Source organism: Etheostoma spectabile, chromosome 20, assembly GCF_008692095.1.
Source record: "Etheostoma spectabile isolate EspeVRDwgs_2016 chromosome 20, UIUC_Espe_1.0, whole genome shotgun sequence".
Classification (NCBI taxonomy): domain Eukaryota; kingdom Metazoa; phylum Chordata; class Actinopteri; order Perciformes; family Percidae; genus Etheostoma; species Etheostoma spectabile.
In genome coordinates this window covers 18,438,993-18,452,866 of record NC_045752.1, presented here as the reverse complement: position 1 = coordinate 18,452,866, position 13,874 = coordinate 18,438,993, and the positions used below count along the sequence as shown (strand labels likewise).

The following is a 13,874-nucleotide window of genomic DNA, read 5'->3' as shown; positions in this document are numbered from 1 at the left end:
GGGGTTGACGAGCCAGACGAGTCACAGCTGCACTTCTCATGTTACCTTTTGCATGGGGCCAGGGTTTTGCTTGCGGGTTGCCTGCTTAGTGTTTCCGTGGTGATGAGGTGGGAAATGAGGCCTTGTTGATGCGCAAATAGTGTCAATGCAGCAATTGGTGGGATGGTCAAGAGCTGTCAATCAGTAACTTACTTGACTGTATGAGACTTTGTCCTCCACTAGATTGACTGACAGTGATTGAGAGCTAATATGCTAATCCCATCCACTGTTGTTGGTTTCATCATTGTAGGGGATATTTGGGTTGCATGCTTCTTCACAGCATGGTTCATTATTGAGTGTGTGACTGATAAGACGTGGTGAAATGCCATGTTTTTGCTAGCGTTTTAACGTTAATTGAGTCTGACCTTTGATTTTTTTCACAAAAAAGGATGATGTAAAATTGATAACACTGAGCCGACCTCACTCATCCATGCCATAAACCCCATTCATTTATTTGTATTCCTTGCTCAATCAAGTTCATTTGAATGGAATGGCTGTATCATATCTATAAGCCAAGGATCAAGTGAAGTGGCAATAGACATTAGCCTTGAATGACTAGTGAGTTTTCTCTTTTCAGACTTCACCCCGGCTATTAAGTCTCATTCACCTTGTGCAAACTTCTCAATAAAAGAACCATTTACACGTTTCATTAACTGCAGCGTGAAAATCAAGTTATGATCTGTCATGATCCCAGACTGCAATCAAAATAAAAAAGGGTTTTAATAATGGCAAAGAAATTTGTTAGCATTTAAGTCCGGCTTGTAAAGACCAGTAGTGTCACAGATTACTCTTGTTCTGTGGAGCGCCGCTCACACAAAGGTCCCTAACCTGAGATGTACTTGTCTCCCGGAGATGTGAAATGACTCAGAGCAGCTGACCTTGACTGGGAATCAAGAGCCCCAAAATGGAATTTGGAATGGGCTTGAATTGATTTTGGGATATGATGTCTTTGTTCCTCCTCCTGTTCCTCACTTGTGTTGATTGGGCCGACATTTTGGGGAAATGATACTGTACCACTAATACTGCATGGCATGCTTCGGATCACAAAATGTTCTCTTCTTGATCTCTCTGGCCTCATCTTCAGTCCTTCTTCCTTGACTTCAAAAGGATACTTGAGAGTGAAACCAGCACACACACACACACACACACACACACACACACACACACACACACACACACAGTCTTGTTGCAGTCAGAAGGTGACCTGCTTTAGGTGGCTTGAGTTATCACTAGGTGTCTCTACATTATCAGCCGTGTAGCAGCCACTCACCAGGTTTCTGTCAATATGCGGTCAATAGTCTCATGCAGACTGCTTGCTTCACCGCTTTAAAGGTGAAGATGAGCACATGTCACACATACTGCACAGCTGCCGGCCTGTGGGGAGGATTCAGCTATGGGCAAGACTCTCTCCCCCCATTAACACATTTGCTGTTCTGAATGGACAACGTATTATTAATGCAGTGGCTTCATTTAATTGGGAAATCACACAGTGCATCCACACTATATTTTGTGAAATTAGAAATAAATGATATCTCAAATTCATTATTCCCATTCCTGTTTGCTCATTGTGGCGATATTTTCTGCAGAATGCTAAAAAATTGCATCAGCTCACATGGGAGTCTTTGTTTTTTGTCTTGAAAGTGACATACCTCTGCAACATGCAAGGCATTTGGAGCCACATTGCTTCCTTGTATTGTTCTTTTCTCAGCATCCCTGTAGTTATGTCAGTGCCCACTGAATCAGGCACAGTGCTTCAATTTCTTATCTGTGTCTTTGCAAAGGGCAGGGCAAAACAGAGATATGCATAATGTATTGGCTTGTGGCACGTTGAGGTGGCAGGCTTTGTCCAATTACCTGCACCGAACGCCAATTAGTATGTAAGGGATGGAGGATGATGAGCGGTTAAAGTTTAAGGGGGTGATAATGATGAAGCTGGTGCCGATGGGGTTTGACCCTGCGCGCCACGGATTTTCAGACGACCCCTTCCCCGCGCCCGCGGTGCACCATCGGCTTCTCTTGGACATCCATAGATCATTAATCTAATTGGCTGGTTGCCGAGGGGATCTGAGACAGTTATGGACTGTTTTAATGGTAAATGGTATCGAAGACTGCGCTCTCTACCCTGACAACCTACCGATGATAACAAAGCACACTCTATCAAGGAGCTTCATACCATGTGTCTGCTTCTGTCATTGAGGGCTTGTGTTTTGCATGATTGCTAGCTGTCGGTTGCTCCGCTCTCTGCATGCCCAGAATTCCTTTTCCATTTCTGTCTCTTGCTGGCTTTGTCCTGTTAAACTTAAATGACATCTTTTTATTCATGGCTGTCCCCTATTCCATGAATACTAATTTGAAAGGCTGGATAAGTGGAAGCAATATGGTGGGAAACCTTGCCTGCCCTCTCAAACTAGCATTCATTAAAAAGGAGAAGAGGTCATTTGGGTTCACACAGGCTCATTTCTTAATGATGTTTATAATGCCAAGCTCCTCACACACTAATAGAGCTCATGCGTGATTGTAAAGGGCTCCTAACCTTCCCTGTCTTTCACTCCTATCTCCTGTCTGCGTGAAGTTGTGGCTATGTATGAGAATGTTCTTAAGTGTCCTACGCCTGGCTGCACGGGACGTGGCCATGTCAATAGCAACAGAAACTCCCACAGAAGGTAAGTGACAGACTGCCCATATGAAACTGGCACTGTCCATGTCGCACCCTCCTTTTTTTCACAGTGGGACTTTCTTTTAATGGCGAACTGTTCTGAAATAACTTCTTCATCCTCAATTTTCTTTTCCACTTTTCCTTTTTGTGTAGTTATTGTTAAACCCATTTGTTTTGTCTTTGCAACACATTATTTTCTGTGTGGATAAGTACAGTTCTTTCCTATAATGTTGGGTAGAAGGGAATACAATTAAAGTAGTTAATGGATGCTCAACAATCCCATGGTTCTAACTGAGACTGATTAGAATGCAGTAATTCACACCTTCCACGGCATAAATTATTTATCAGCTTGTGGCGAAAAATGGCATCTATCCGACGCAGGGTTGGAGGGAGAAACTGAAATAGCAGGGCGCTGTTGCCAGTGCTGTCAGATGGGGCGAGGTGACAGTGAAAGAGGAGTGTCACCCGCAGCAGATGCTCAGGGAGTCGGGCATAGCAGCAGCCATTAGCACCTTTGTGCCACTCAGCCAGGGTGACAGGAGAGGTGCAGACCTGGAAGGACCAGAATGCCTCCGTGCTGTGCTCAGTGACACGGCTGCAGTGCAAAATAGGCACGCACAGTAAACTTTCACTTTCACTAGAAAGAGCTGATATAAACCTCCATTTAGTACTGTATACCCCTCACTTCCCAACCTGGGACACACTCTTGTGCACATCTCATGACAGGTGCTCATGAACCCAACTCTATACTGGCTTCAGGCCATTGTCAAAGATCATTTTTTCACCGTGGCCCGGCACACTATAGTTGACAGACTGGATGGAGAATAATAGGGGTTAAGGATAACAACATGAACTTCTGTCACATTTGGTTAGTTAGGTGTCAGGAGGAAGTTTTACAGCTGCAAATGCAATCGGAACATACTGTAGGTGTAGATCCCAAGTGTATGCAAGTGTGTGTCTTGTCAGCATGTTTTTAAAGGAAATAAATGAACATTTTTATAATAATAATAATAATAATACATTTTAGTTAACAGCGCCTTTCTAACACTCAAGGACGCTTTACAGAGAATAAAAGACAGATACACATTATGCACATTTGTTGATACGGGAATATCTATTCTGAGAATAATTTCAAGCCATTCAACCAGAAAGCCAAGCTGTTGCCAATTGTGTTATTTATAAATGTTAAAGTGAGAAAAATGAATAATTTAGAATTTGAATCATACTTTCTGAACTATTGTCAGGTATTTTAAAACTGGTAGATATTTGGGATTGATTGGCTGACAGACAGATATGCACTGGCTGGCAAGAACTCTAACAAGTTAAACATGTTTTACAGCGTTCGATGGAACATTTTCACTTGGGTCTCAGATGCAAATTCCAATGTGCAACTTAAGTCGCTTTGTGATTTCAGTCTGTCAGGATGTCCCATCGCTGCAGCCGAGAAGCTGGCCAAAGCCCAGGAGAAGCACCAGGGCTGCGACGGCCCCAAGTCCAACCAGGCCTCTGACCGAGTCTTAAGGTAGTATTCACTCTTCCCTTTCATATACACCACATATGATGAAATTCTGTGTTGGAGGTAGCCAAAATATGGGATTGACGGCACATAGCGTAGATCAACACATTCTCATTAACAGGTTTGTATGGTATCTTCAGAAACTTGCATTTCTATGAACAGGTTTGTATAATATTGTACAAAATGTATGCACAGCAAGTCGTATGGTACACTACGAAATTATGGCAACTGCCAGCCGCGTGAAAGTTTAACAGTTAGTTAAGTTAAGTTTTATCAGTTTAACCCTTGTGTTGTCTTCCCGTCACCCATGAAGAAAATACGTTTCGGTCACTTTTTTTTCAAAGTTATTATCGCTTTTTCTGACATTTTTGTCACTTTTTAAATGTTGTAGGTGCTTTTTTTTAAAAAAAATTGGTGTTTTTTCTAAAGTTTTTTGATATTTTTAATGTTGACATTTCCAGCGCCTATTTCAATGGCTCATTTTGTTGTGACAAAACTACTGAAATACTAAACACAGTTCAATTCGGAGACAATTAATTGTACGACAAACATATAGAATTGTTACAGCTCTACTTTTAGCTATATGTATGAATGGTTCGTGAGAACAGCCTGCATTGATTCATGTCGTGCTATAACCGATGTCAGCGTCTAGTGCATATTCAATCCATATGTGTTCTACTGTCACAAGGGGTTGGGTGGGGTCAGGTCCTAAAAGGGCATGCAAATGTGTATTTTGTGTGAATGTGTACTGACTGAAATGAGACACTTACCATTTAGAGAACTGTCATGTTGGAAGGTTTTGTTCTTTTTTTCCGCCCCTGCATTTTGGGAAGGTTCTGAGATTTTAAATCTCCCCTTTTTTTGTTTTATGTTTATGTTCTGCTGTCCCCCGAGAATACTTCCTGGAGACGGCATGTTCACTTCTATGCTCACTACTGAAGGCAAATCGTTTTATTAGATAAAAAAAGAAATTGGCCTCATTTATCATAGCAAAAGGCAGAGCTTTTTGAATAAGAGTTTATTTGATAGTTATGAAAATGCTATGATGAAAAGTCAGAAGTAATTGTATTTTTTATGTATATACATATATATATATATATATATATATATATATATATATATCTAACGGAACATCAACAGCATACAATCTTACATTTCATTTCTTCCTGGTCTTAGATATAAATGCATATCAAATGATGAAAGCACATCAGAAGTGTGTAAGTGTAATGTGGAAATTCCATTTTGACTGTTATTATAGTCTCGGCATGAAAAACACTTAGCAGGGTCATTTTGTTGGAAAGCAGGAGGAAGAAAAACCTCCATCCTATGGTGTATCAAAGGGATGCCCCACACTCTGAGTCACCCCACCTGTACCATCTAGCATCATTCTCCATATTCTAACCCTACAGTATTACCATAACCCCTTACCTTGCATCTGCCCATTTTTTAACCAAACCCCCAGTTCTCCTCTCCTTCCCCTGGGCAATATTGAGTGCCTCGGTCCAACTTCCACCACCTCGTCATTTATTTTCCAGGCCTATGTGCTTTGTCAAACAACTGGACTATCCACAGTATGGTTACAAGAACAATGTCTCCACCAGCACGCCCCGCTCCAACCTGGCCAAGGAGCTGGAGAAGTACTCCAAGACCAGCTTTGACTACAGCGCTTTCGACGGCAGTAACAACCACCAAGTGTACGGGAAACGGGCCATCGCACCCAAAGTTCACGGACAAAGAGACACCTCCCCCAAAGGATATGACGGTACTATTTTACACAGGGTTTCCGCGGGGTCTTAAAAGGTCTGGAAAAGTGTAACGTTTCCTAAATTCAAAACTTTAAGCCTTAGAAAGTCTTAAATTTGCCCAAGAATTGAGTTCTAGGTCTTACAGACCCTAAACAAGTGTTTTAAGTTTATCTGGCAGCTTGGACCACTTCCCAGGACTGCTTGGGAGTGTTTAAACTGATTTGAACTGATTGATTGGCATCTTCCTGAGCTTCTTGTTAGCTTTGTTGCATCATTTAGGGCAGGACAAATGACAGCTTTTCCATTCTTATTGGTAGAAAAGATTTGGGACCTAATACATTTGTATCTAAGCTCTGCCTTCAGCCTGAGCCGAGGTCTTATCAGCCACTATAAGTAAAATCACCTATGTGTTTATAGGCATTAAATCATTTTAAACCAGTCTAAATGTTCTCATTGAAATGCTACAGCAGCTCTTTACAATGTTTACAATGTGTTGTAGTTCTGTCTCTGTACTCCAAATACAATTCGCTGTATTATGACTACAAAGGAGACCAATATGCAATTTATATTTCAGCCGAGTCTCTTTCGGAACGGATTTTATTCTTCAACTATGGGAAAGTGCAAGTTCAGCAATGTTTCCAGACTTTGACAGTGATGTTTGTTGTTGTGATATATGTATCAAATTTCATTTATAATGGACATAAAAAATATCTTAAAAAGTTTTAAACTTGACTTGGTGAAACCTACAGAAACCCTGTTTATAGCAAGATAAAATTGTCCCCATTTACTGTATATCCACTAGACATTCCCAAATCAACCAATTCTCCCATGGTGAATTTTACTGTTTTAATTGTTGTTCACACAGAAGATTGTGAAAATATTCTTTTCAAGCTGCAAGCATAAACATTTCAGGGTCACGAGAATATTTTGTGGAATTGTCTGACACGTTACACTATTTTGAATTTGGATAAGAGTGTCAGTTATTATACCAAATCTAATAGAGCTTTTTTTCAAGGCTACGTTTTATCCATCTGTAAACTTTAACAGTTTGACAGGGAAAGCAGTCTTCTTTGTAAATAAGTTAAAAATCTGGGCAGTATTTTGCAGGTTTGAAGGGTCTAACTTAAACACACACACACACTTCATCAGGAACATACAGATGGGTAAACCCACCTAAACTTAATTTACTCACCTTTAGAAATTGAACTTTTTTTTAACCTTTTTACTACACATACATCTATATAATATACAAATCTAGGTATTGAAGGTATTTCCATGCAGTGACTGTTCATTTTGCATTTCTTTAACCTACAGCCAAACGTTACTGCAAGAACTCCAGCTCGGCCAGCAGCACCACCAGCACCTACGCTCCCAGCAGTAGCAGCAGCAGCCTGAGCTGTGGAGGTGGAGGGGGGGGCGCGGGCGGAGGCCGAGGGGGCGGGGGCAGCAGCGCCAGCAGCACATGCAGCAAGAGCAGCTTCGACTACAGCCATGACATGGAGGCCGCCCACATGGCGGCCACGGCCATCCTCAACCTGTCCACGCGCTGCCGGGAGATGCCACACGGCATGGGGGGGAAGCCCCAGGACCTGTGCTCGCAGGTAGGAGGGTGGGGGGGGAGGAAGGATCACTTTCAGGTTGTACATTTTGTCACAGAAATGCAAAAACAAATCAACAGTAGGGCTTCACAATTAATCACAATTTTATTGAAATCGCAACATGGACCTGTGCAATATCCAAATCGCGGCAATATTTGTTTTTGGGAGGCAAAATATGTGTCACCATATTGAATAAAGTATTGTGGTGCTGCAGAGACGTACGACTCCTTGCACAAAAATCCCACTATAATCATTTTAATTTTTATATTTTCAATGAAAATGAGAAAAACTATCATTCCCTTCAATATTGTGAATCATCATCAGTCAAAATAATCACAATTAGATATTTTTGCATTTCATGCAGCCCTAATTAACAGGTGTATTCTGGTGAGGGTTTGGTTGAGCAGGGCACTACTTATTTTTTTTCCAAATGAAAAGAAGGTAAATACATCCCCTGATTTGACCCTGCAGCCTCACATGACTCGGTATTCACTTCACCTTAGCAAGTCTTTGGCCTCCTGCTGCAGTCACAACGAAATCCACTGACAGATTATCTCTGTGCGTCCTTCATTATACTAATGCTGGCAGTGAGAACTGACAAAGATGGGCCGATTTCAGCTGCGCACACCACACACACAGACACACACAGACACACACACACATTTCATCAAAGATCCGCGGCTGTGTCTTACACTCGGGGCTCAGCAGGGCAGTTTTTCTTTTTTCCGTCTGGGAATCAGACAGGAGCAGGACGAAGCGCCGTTTGACACGGCGTGAGCCCAGTGTGTCATTTCTGAGGAGATAAGGTGACGTGGTTCTGTATTATCTCTGCTCAGATGCTGAGCTGGAAAGTGGGGGCCAGAAAGAGCGTGCACAGCAGAGGGCTAATGCTGGCTTAATGCTAACGTTGACAGTGGAGACTGCCAGAGAATTGAGAGTGAGGTTGATAGAATTAAAAAGAAAGAAAGAAAGCAAAGAAAGCCCTTTTGGTGGGAGGTTTCTAAATGTCGCAGTGCAGAAGGTGAGAAGAGGGTACTGAGGGAAAGGAGGGGAGAGCAGAGGAAAGGAGAAGGAAAGGATGAAAGTCAAAAGCAGCGTACTTCCAAAGGAAAGTGGAACGGAATAAAGTTGGCGGGAACAAACGCCTGAAGCAGTCAGTACTTCCTCTGGTCCTACCTCATTTCATTGTCTGTCCTTCTCCTGCTTCGGGGCCAGACGGGCAGGATGCTCTCAGGGCATGATGGGAAGACGGGAGACTTCAGAGGGTTTTTTTTTTTTTTCCTCTCTTCTTCTTCCTCTTTCATCTCAACACCTCACCTCGTGGCACACACTGTTCCTTTCTATGTCTGAATGAAACTTCACTCACACATCTATTCTCGCCTCCTTGTTTTGTCAGCCTGGCCATGCGTCTGTTTCTCTTTGTCTCAGTCTGCTCGTTGAATTTATTCAACCAAAGTGTCATTTTCTCCTCTAACCCTCTGAGATTGTTGCATTTGAATAACTGATCAAGACCACAAGAGGTGTTATATCCCATTATAAAGGATCTTGTACAAATGAAAAAGAAATTCTAAATATAAGGCAGAATTTGTTTTGTAATGCAATATGCTGCCACATAAATGTCAAACATCTAATCCACTTCCTATTCCAGTGGTTATACAATAATGTAATGTCAATTTAAGGATAATATTAAAGTTAGGAATGTGTATGTCACAAGTACAGCAGCGAGGGAAAGAGCCAGAGTGAAGAAATGGCTAGAGTGGAAGACAGGACATGATTCTGGTTTTATTTTAAGACCTGGAATAGGTGGGCAGAAGTAATGTGGCAAGAATTCGCAAGTGACCTCTCACGCTCTAGCCCTCTTCCTCCCAGCATCTCCATGGCAACAGAGGTCAAGGGTTACAGGAGGGCCAGAGCGAGAAGGGGTGGTCTCTAATGAAGGAGGCGGGGTGCGTCTGCACATATCTTCCTCGTTAATTCGATAGGAAGGGGTGGGTCACGTTAAATGGACGGTGACATACAACACAACGGCTGACAGGGAGAGAGCGCTCCGCTGAGCATTTTTACTAGGACAACATGAGCTGTGGCAACACACGATGAGGCGCGTGCCATTGGATCTATTCCTCAGCAACTTTACCTTTTTATTTTACAGAAACAGTTTCTATTGTTCTTATCAGGGTAGGAAATTAGCACCAGCCAATGGCAGGTACTTTTTCAAAGTGGCGCGTGACTTTGCCTTGGATACCAGCCACAGTGGCGGGTGGAGTGGTTTTCAGCGCTAGTCCGTCATCGGTTTAAAAAATGTGGCAACATATCCCCGGTGTTAAGAGGCCCGCCGTCGAGCCAGCAGTAGCAACTGCTGAGTTGCTGAGATGTTACTTTTTGAACAAACGCATTGTGGCGAAGGGAAAACAAGGGAATGGTTGGGCTACTGGGATTGGGCGAAGTCCCCTAAATTGGCAGTTGATCAGACATACGTTTAAATGCCCTCTGTAAGTTGACAGTAGTACATAATGCCGGTGGTTGGCAGCACATTACAACTTGACCCACTTTCACCTGACTACGGGGCCGGAAAGTCTAGACTCGATCCGATCTCCGTGATCTGTGAGGGTTTGCCTTTAACAGAGTGACAGTAATAACCTAATATACCATCACTACTGAAATTAAACTACATTCTTGGTTATATTTGCACTAAATAACGCATTCAATGAACAGAAACATAACTATTGCAGCACACATGAACAGATGGGCAGTATTAGCTCACACATATAATAGCACCCTTGTGAATTAGCCTCCTGTTGCTAACGTACATTCATAAATCCTACATAACATCGCCATCAGACTGACTTATTGATGCACGCACACAGTAGTATCCACAAAGGAAGAAAGCGTGATAGCCTTCCACGTTAACGCCTTTTCTCTTGCTCGCTGTGTCCAAGCCGAGGCGCAGAGCATGACCCTACAGCATGCTGATACGTTACTAGGATCAGCGTGTCTGACAGGGTGGGGGGGGCGTGGCATCACGGTGGTGGCTCTACATCTTGATGCCAGTCAACCATCACGATGGACAATGATGTGATATTGTCCATCGGCACAACCCTATAGCCTACCTTACAGACGACCAGTCCATGCACTGTTCTTACTGTCGAACCTACTCGTCTTCAGAAAATCAAAACAATTTGTTCGTTATATATACAACTAACCTTAAATTAGAGGCAATAAAAGACATCCAAATCTCATGCCAAGTGCACTGCCATACAAAGAAGGGACCCCAGGAGCAGGGTGTGGCAATAAAGCCTTTCATTTTTTTATGGTATTTTTTTATTTGCTTAAAGTATTGAATTATGTATTTATAATACAAACTAATGTACTGAAGCATTTCAAAATATTCTAGTGTACTTTTTCTAAATTTGAATTCTGGAAAAAGTGGCTGGTAAAATTGGGCAAAAAGTTAATTTCCCACCCTGGTCCTTATACTCCTTTACTCATTTCCTACTCATCTTCTGCCTCCTTTTTCTTTTTCAAGCTATTAGCCAAACCTCCAATTGAACTTTTACCCCTGTTAAATAGTAAATGTGTGTTTGACTGAAGCGGACACCTACATTGTGTAATAATGTAAGTTGACAGGTGCTACTGAGTATGTGTTGTGTCCGCACAGCCTTATAATGAACAGTCTTTGTATATGGCACCCCAACATTTGTCTTTTTTATAGGACTCAAAGTGCATTTTACTATTCATAATGAGCTCTTGTTCTCCACAGACTAATGACCCAGGAGTAATAGTGTTTTTTCAAGCTGTTTTTCTACTATTTGAAGTTTTTGGTTAAGCTACAGTTCTTGCAATATTCATGCCCAGTGCTAAATCTCAAATCACCTCCCATGCTTTTGAGTCAGTGTGCGTCACAGAGGTTTTGGCTTCAGACACCAGGAGTATCCACCCCTAGGGACACTGTCGGCTGGAATCAGCATTAAAGCGGGCTTTCCTACTCATGAAAGGGAGCAAAGGGGGAGCAAGGAGGATTAGGAGGAGAGGGGAGAGGAGAAAGGGGAGTTAGAGACGGGTATTAATGAGAGAAACGACAGACACATGCACATGCATGCAAAAAAATAAGCCTTACAGGAGTTGGACTACATAACAACTGTACAGTAGAGTACAGTTGTTATACAGTAGTGTGTGCTAGATGTAGTTGAAAGATAAGGAATGCGTGCATACAGTATATAGTATATAGACACAGACCTACACACAGGAGGCAAAGTGAACGCTTTAGTGAGCAGTCAGTCTTGTTGGATGTGGCCCACTTTGTTCCAGAACAGGGTAGAGTTCTGCCTCTATTTTTGGGATTGCAGTAGTCTGCTGCTGCTCATCACTGCTCTCAACCCCACCCCTAACCCTGCCCCATTGCGATGTCCACTCACATTAGGCTCACACACACACAGGCTCACACACACACACACACACACACACACACACACACACACACACACACACACACACACACACACACACACACACACACACACACACACACACACACACACATCCTTCTGACTGCACAGAACACAGTAGAGACTAAAGTGGGATGGAAGGAAAGAGAGAAAGAAAGGAGGGGTTCACAGAGGGATGAACTCGTCCTTGAGCACTGATGCCCTCTTCTTCTTTTGACCGCCTTACACTACATTGCTACTGTACACTGCAAGTGTCTGTTTCATCCCAGACGGACAAAAAATAAATTGGAATATTGTTTCAGGTATTTGAACTACATGTGTTCTTGATCCATCTTTCCAGACATCTAAAAACTTCAAAAGTGAACACATCACTGGAGGAACAGAAAAGCACTTTTTCATGTACTTCTTTAGTATTCACCATGTATTCAGCTCCTGTTTTGCCCAGCTCTGATCCTAAAATGTGAATATGTTTGACTGCTATTCAATCAGAAACACTCACTCTCTTTTGTCCCTTTCTCTCCATCCCTGCCTCCTTATGTTCTGTGCATCTTTTTACCCTTCCTCATAATCATCTTACTGAAAACACACAACTCAATACGCACGCACACACATCCATCTCTTACCCACATTGACTGACCTGACTATCCCCCCCACACACACACACACACACACATGCACAAAAACCACATCCACTTTCCAGAGTCCGGGTCTAGATGTTGATGAGAATGGTACGTTGGACCTGAGTATGAGTAAGCGTCTGTGCAGCGGCGGCGGAGGGGACTCGGTGCTCACCCCTCTAGAGCCCATGTCCCCCCAGAGGCAAGCTGCCCTGCTGGGCTCCCGCTGCTACGGCATGGGGGACGCCGCCGACTGCTGGGACCTGCCTGTAGACTACACCAAGATAAAACACATAGACGAGGACGAAAAAGAGGTAAAGAATAAAATGACGTGCAAAATTCACTTGATCACTAATGTCTGGTTGTGGCCAGACATACATACGTATGTTATGAATATTTTTTTTTCAGGAAGGAAGGTAGATCACTGCCTGAACTAAGTCAGTCAGTATCTTCAAAATATAGAAGAAGCTACCGGTCATGGTTGTAAAAAAAAAAAAAATCTATAAAAACTGTGCTATATAAAGCAGAACACATTTTGTCACCAGTCTTGTTAATACAAATATTACATATTTGATCAGTGAGACCCATATGGCTACTCACCTCTCTGCCCTTAAAATGTTCCATCATCACACATTCAATTTCCTTCGGGATGTTCATGATGACACCAGGATCAGGCTACAAAGAGAGAGCTTACCAACAAATGAAAGGTAGTTGTGATGTTGACGATAATTATGAAGCCGTAGTATATGACAGTTTGTGGTTTTGGATGCTGATAGACCGTACAGTTGGCATTCATTACTGTCTTTTCAGTGTGTCTCGGTCCAAATTATTTCCCTCCAAGTCAAACATTTGCATTGCTGTCTGATCGTCTTCTAGGTTTCTTACCCTCCTGTCTTACTCACTGTTTTGGAATCATTAGAAAGTCATATTAGGTATTTTTGAGGGAAACCTAATGAATCTGCATGTTAATTGATGTCAGCATTACCATGCACAGAGGTATCTGCTCTGTTTGTATCATGCACCCCGCATGCTGGCTTTCTGTTTTTACATTTCGCTCTTCTCCAAAATGAATTATGCAAAGTAGCACCTTGGGAGGGAATTGGAATAGCTCATCTCATCAAAGAACTGCTGGAAATCAATGCACCACCGCTGGGTGTGCCTGTCGGTGTGTACTGGCGCATGCACGTACAGTACATGTGCCTCTGTTGGTGTGTGAGATGTGAATATTCATATGAGTTTGTGTGTGTGTGTGTGTGTGTGT

At 42.6% G+C, this 13,874-nt stretch overlaps 1 protein-coding gene across 11 annotated transcripts in view; it reads left to right on the top strand.

The window, feature by feature from the left end:
• myt1lb (myelin transcription factor 1-like, b) overlaps positions 1-13,874 on the top strand; it is a 108,620-nt gene that overhangs the window by 80,900 nt on the left and 13,846 nt on the right. For 8 of the 11 annotated variants that reach the window (XM_032500108.1, XM_032500117.1, XM_032500109.1 and 5 more), the window contains 5 exons: positions 2,612-2,702; positions 4,110-4,217; positions 5,747-5,973; positions 7,271-7,557; positions 12,697-12,927. In XM_032500108.1, the coding sequence (XP_032355999.1) occupies positions 2,612-2,702; positions 4,110-4,217; positions 5,747-5,973; positions 7,271-7,557; positions 12,697-12,927 (944 nt within the window). The remainder of the gene's footprint in view (positions 1-2,611; positions 2,703-4,109; positions 4,218-5,746; positions 5,974-7,270; positions 7,558-12,696; positions 12,928-13,874) is intronic. The other 3 variants (XM_032500114.1, XM_032500115.1, XM_032500111.1) reach the window with 2 other exon arrangements.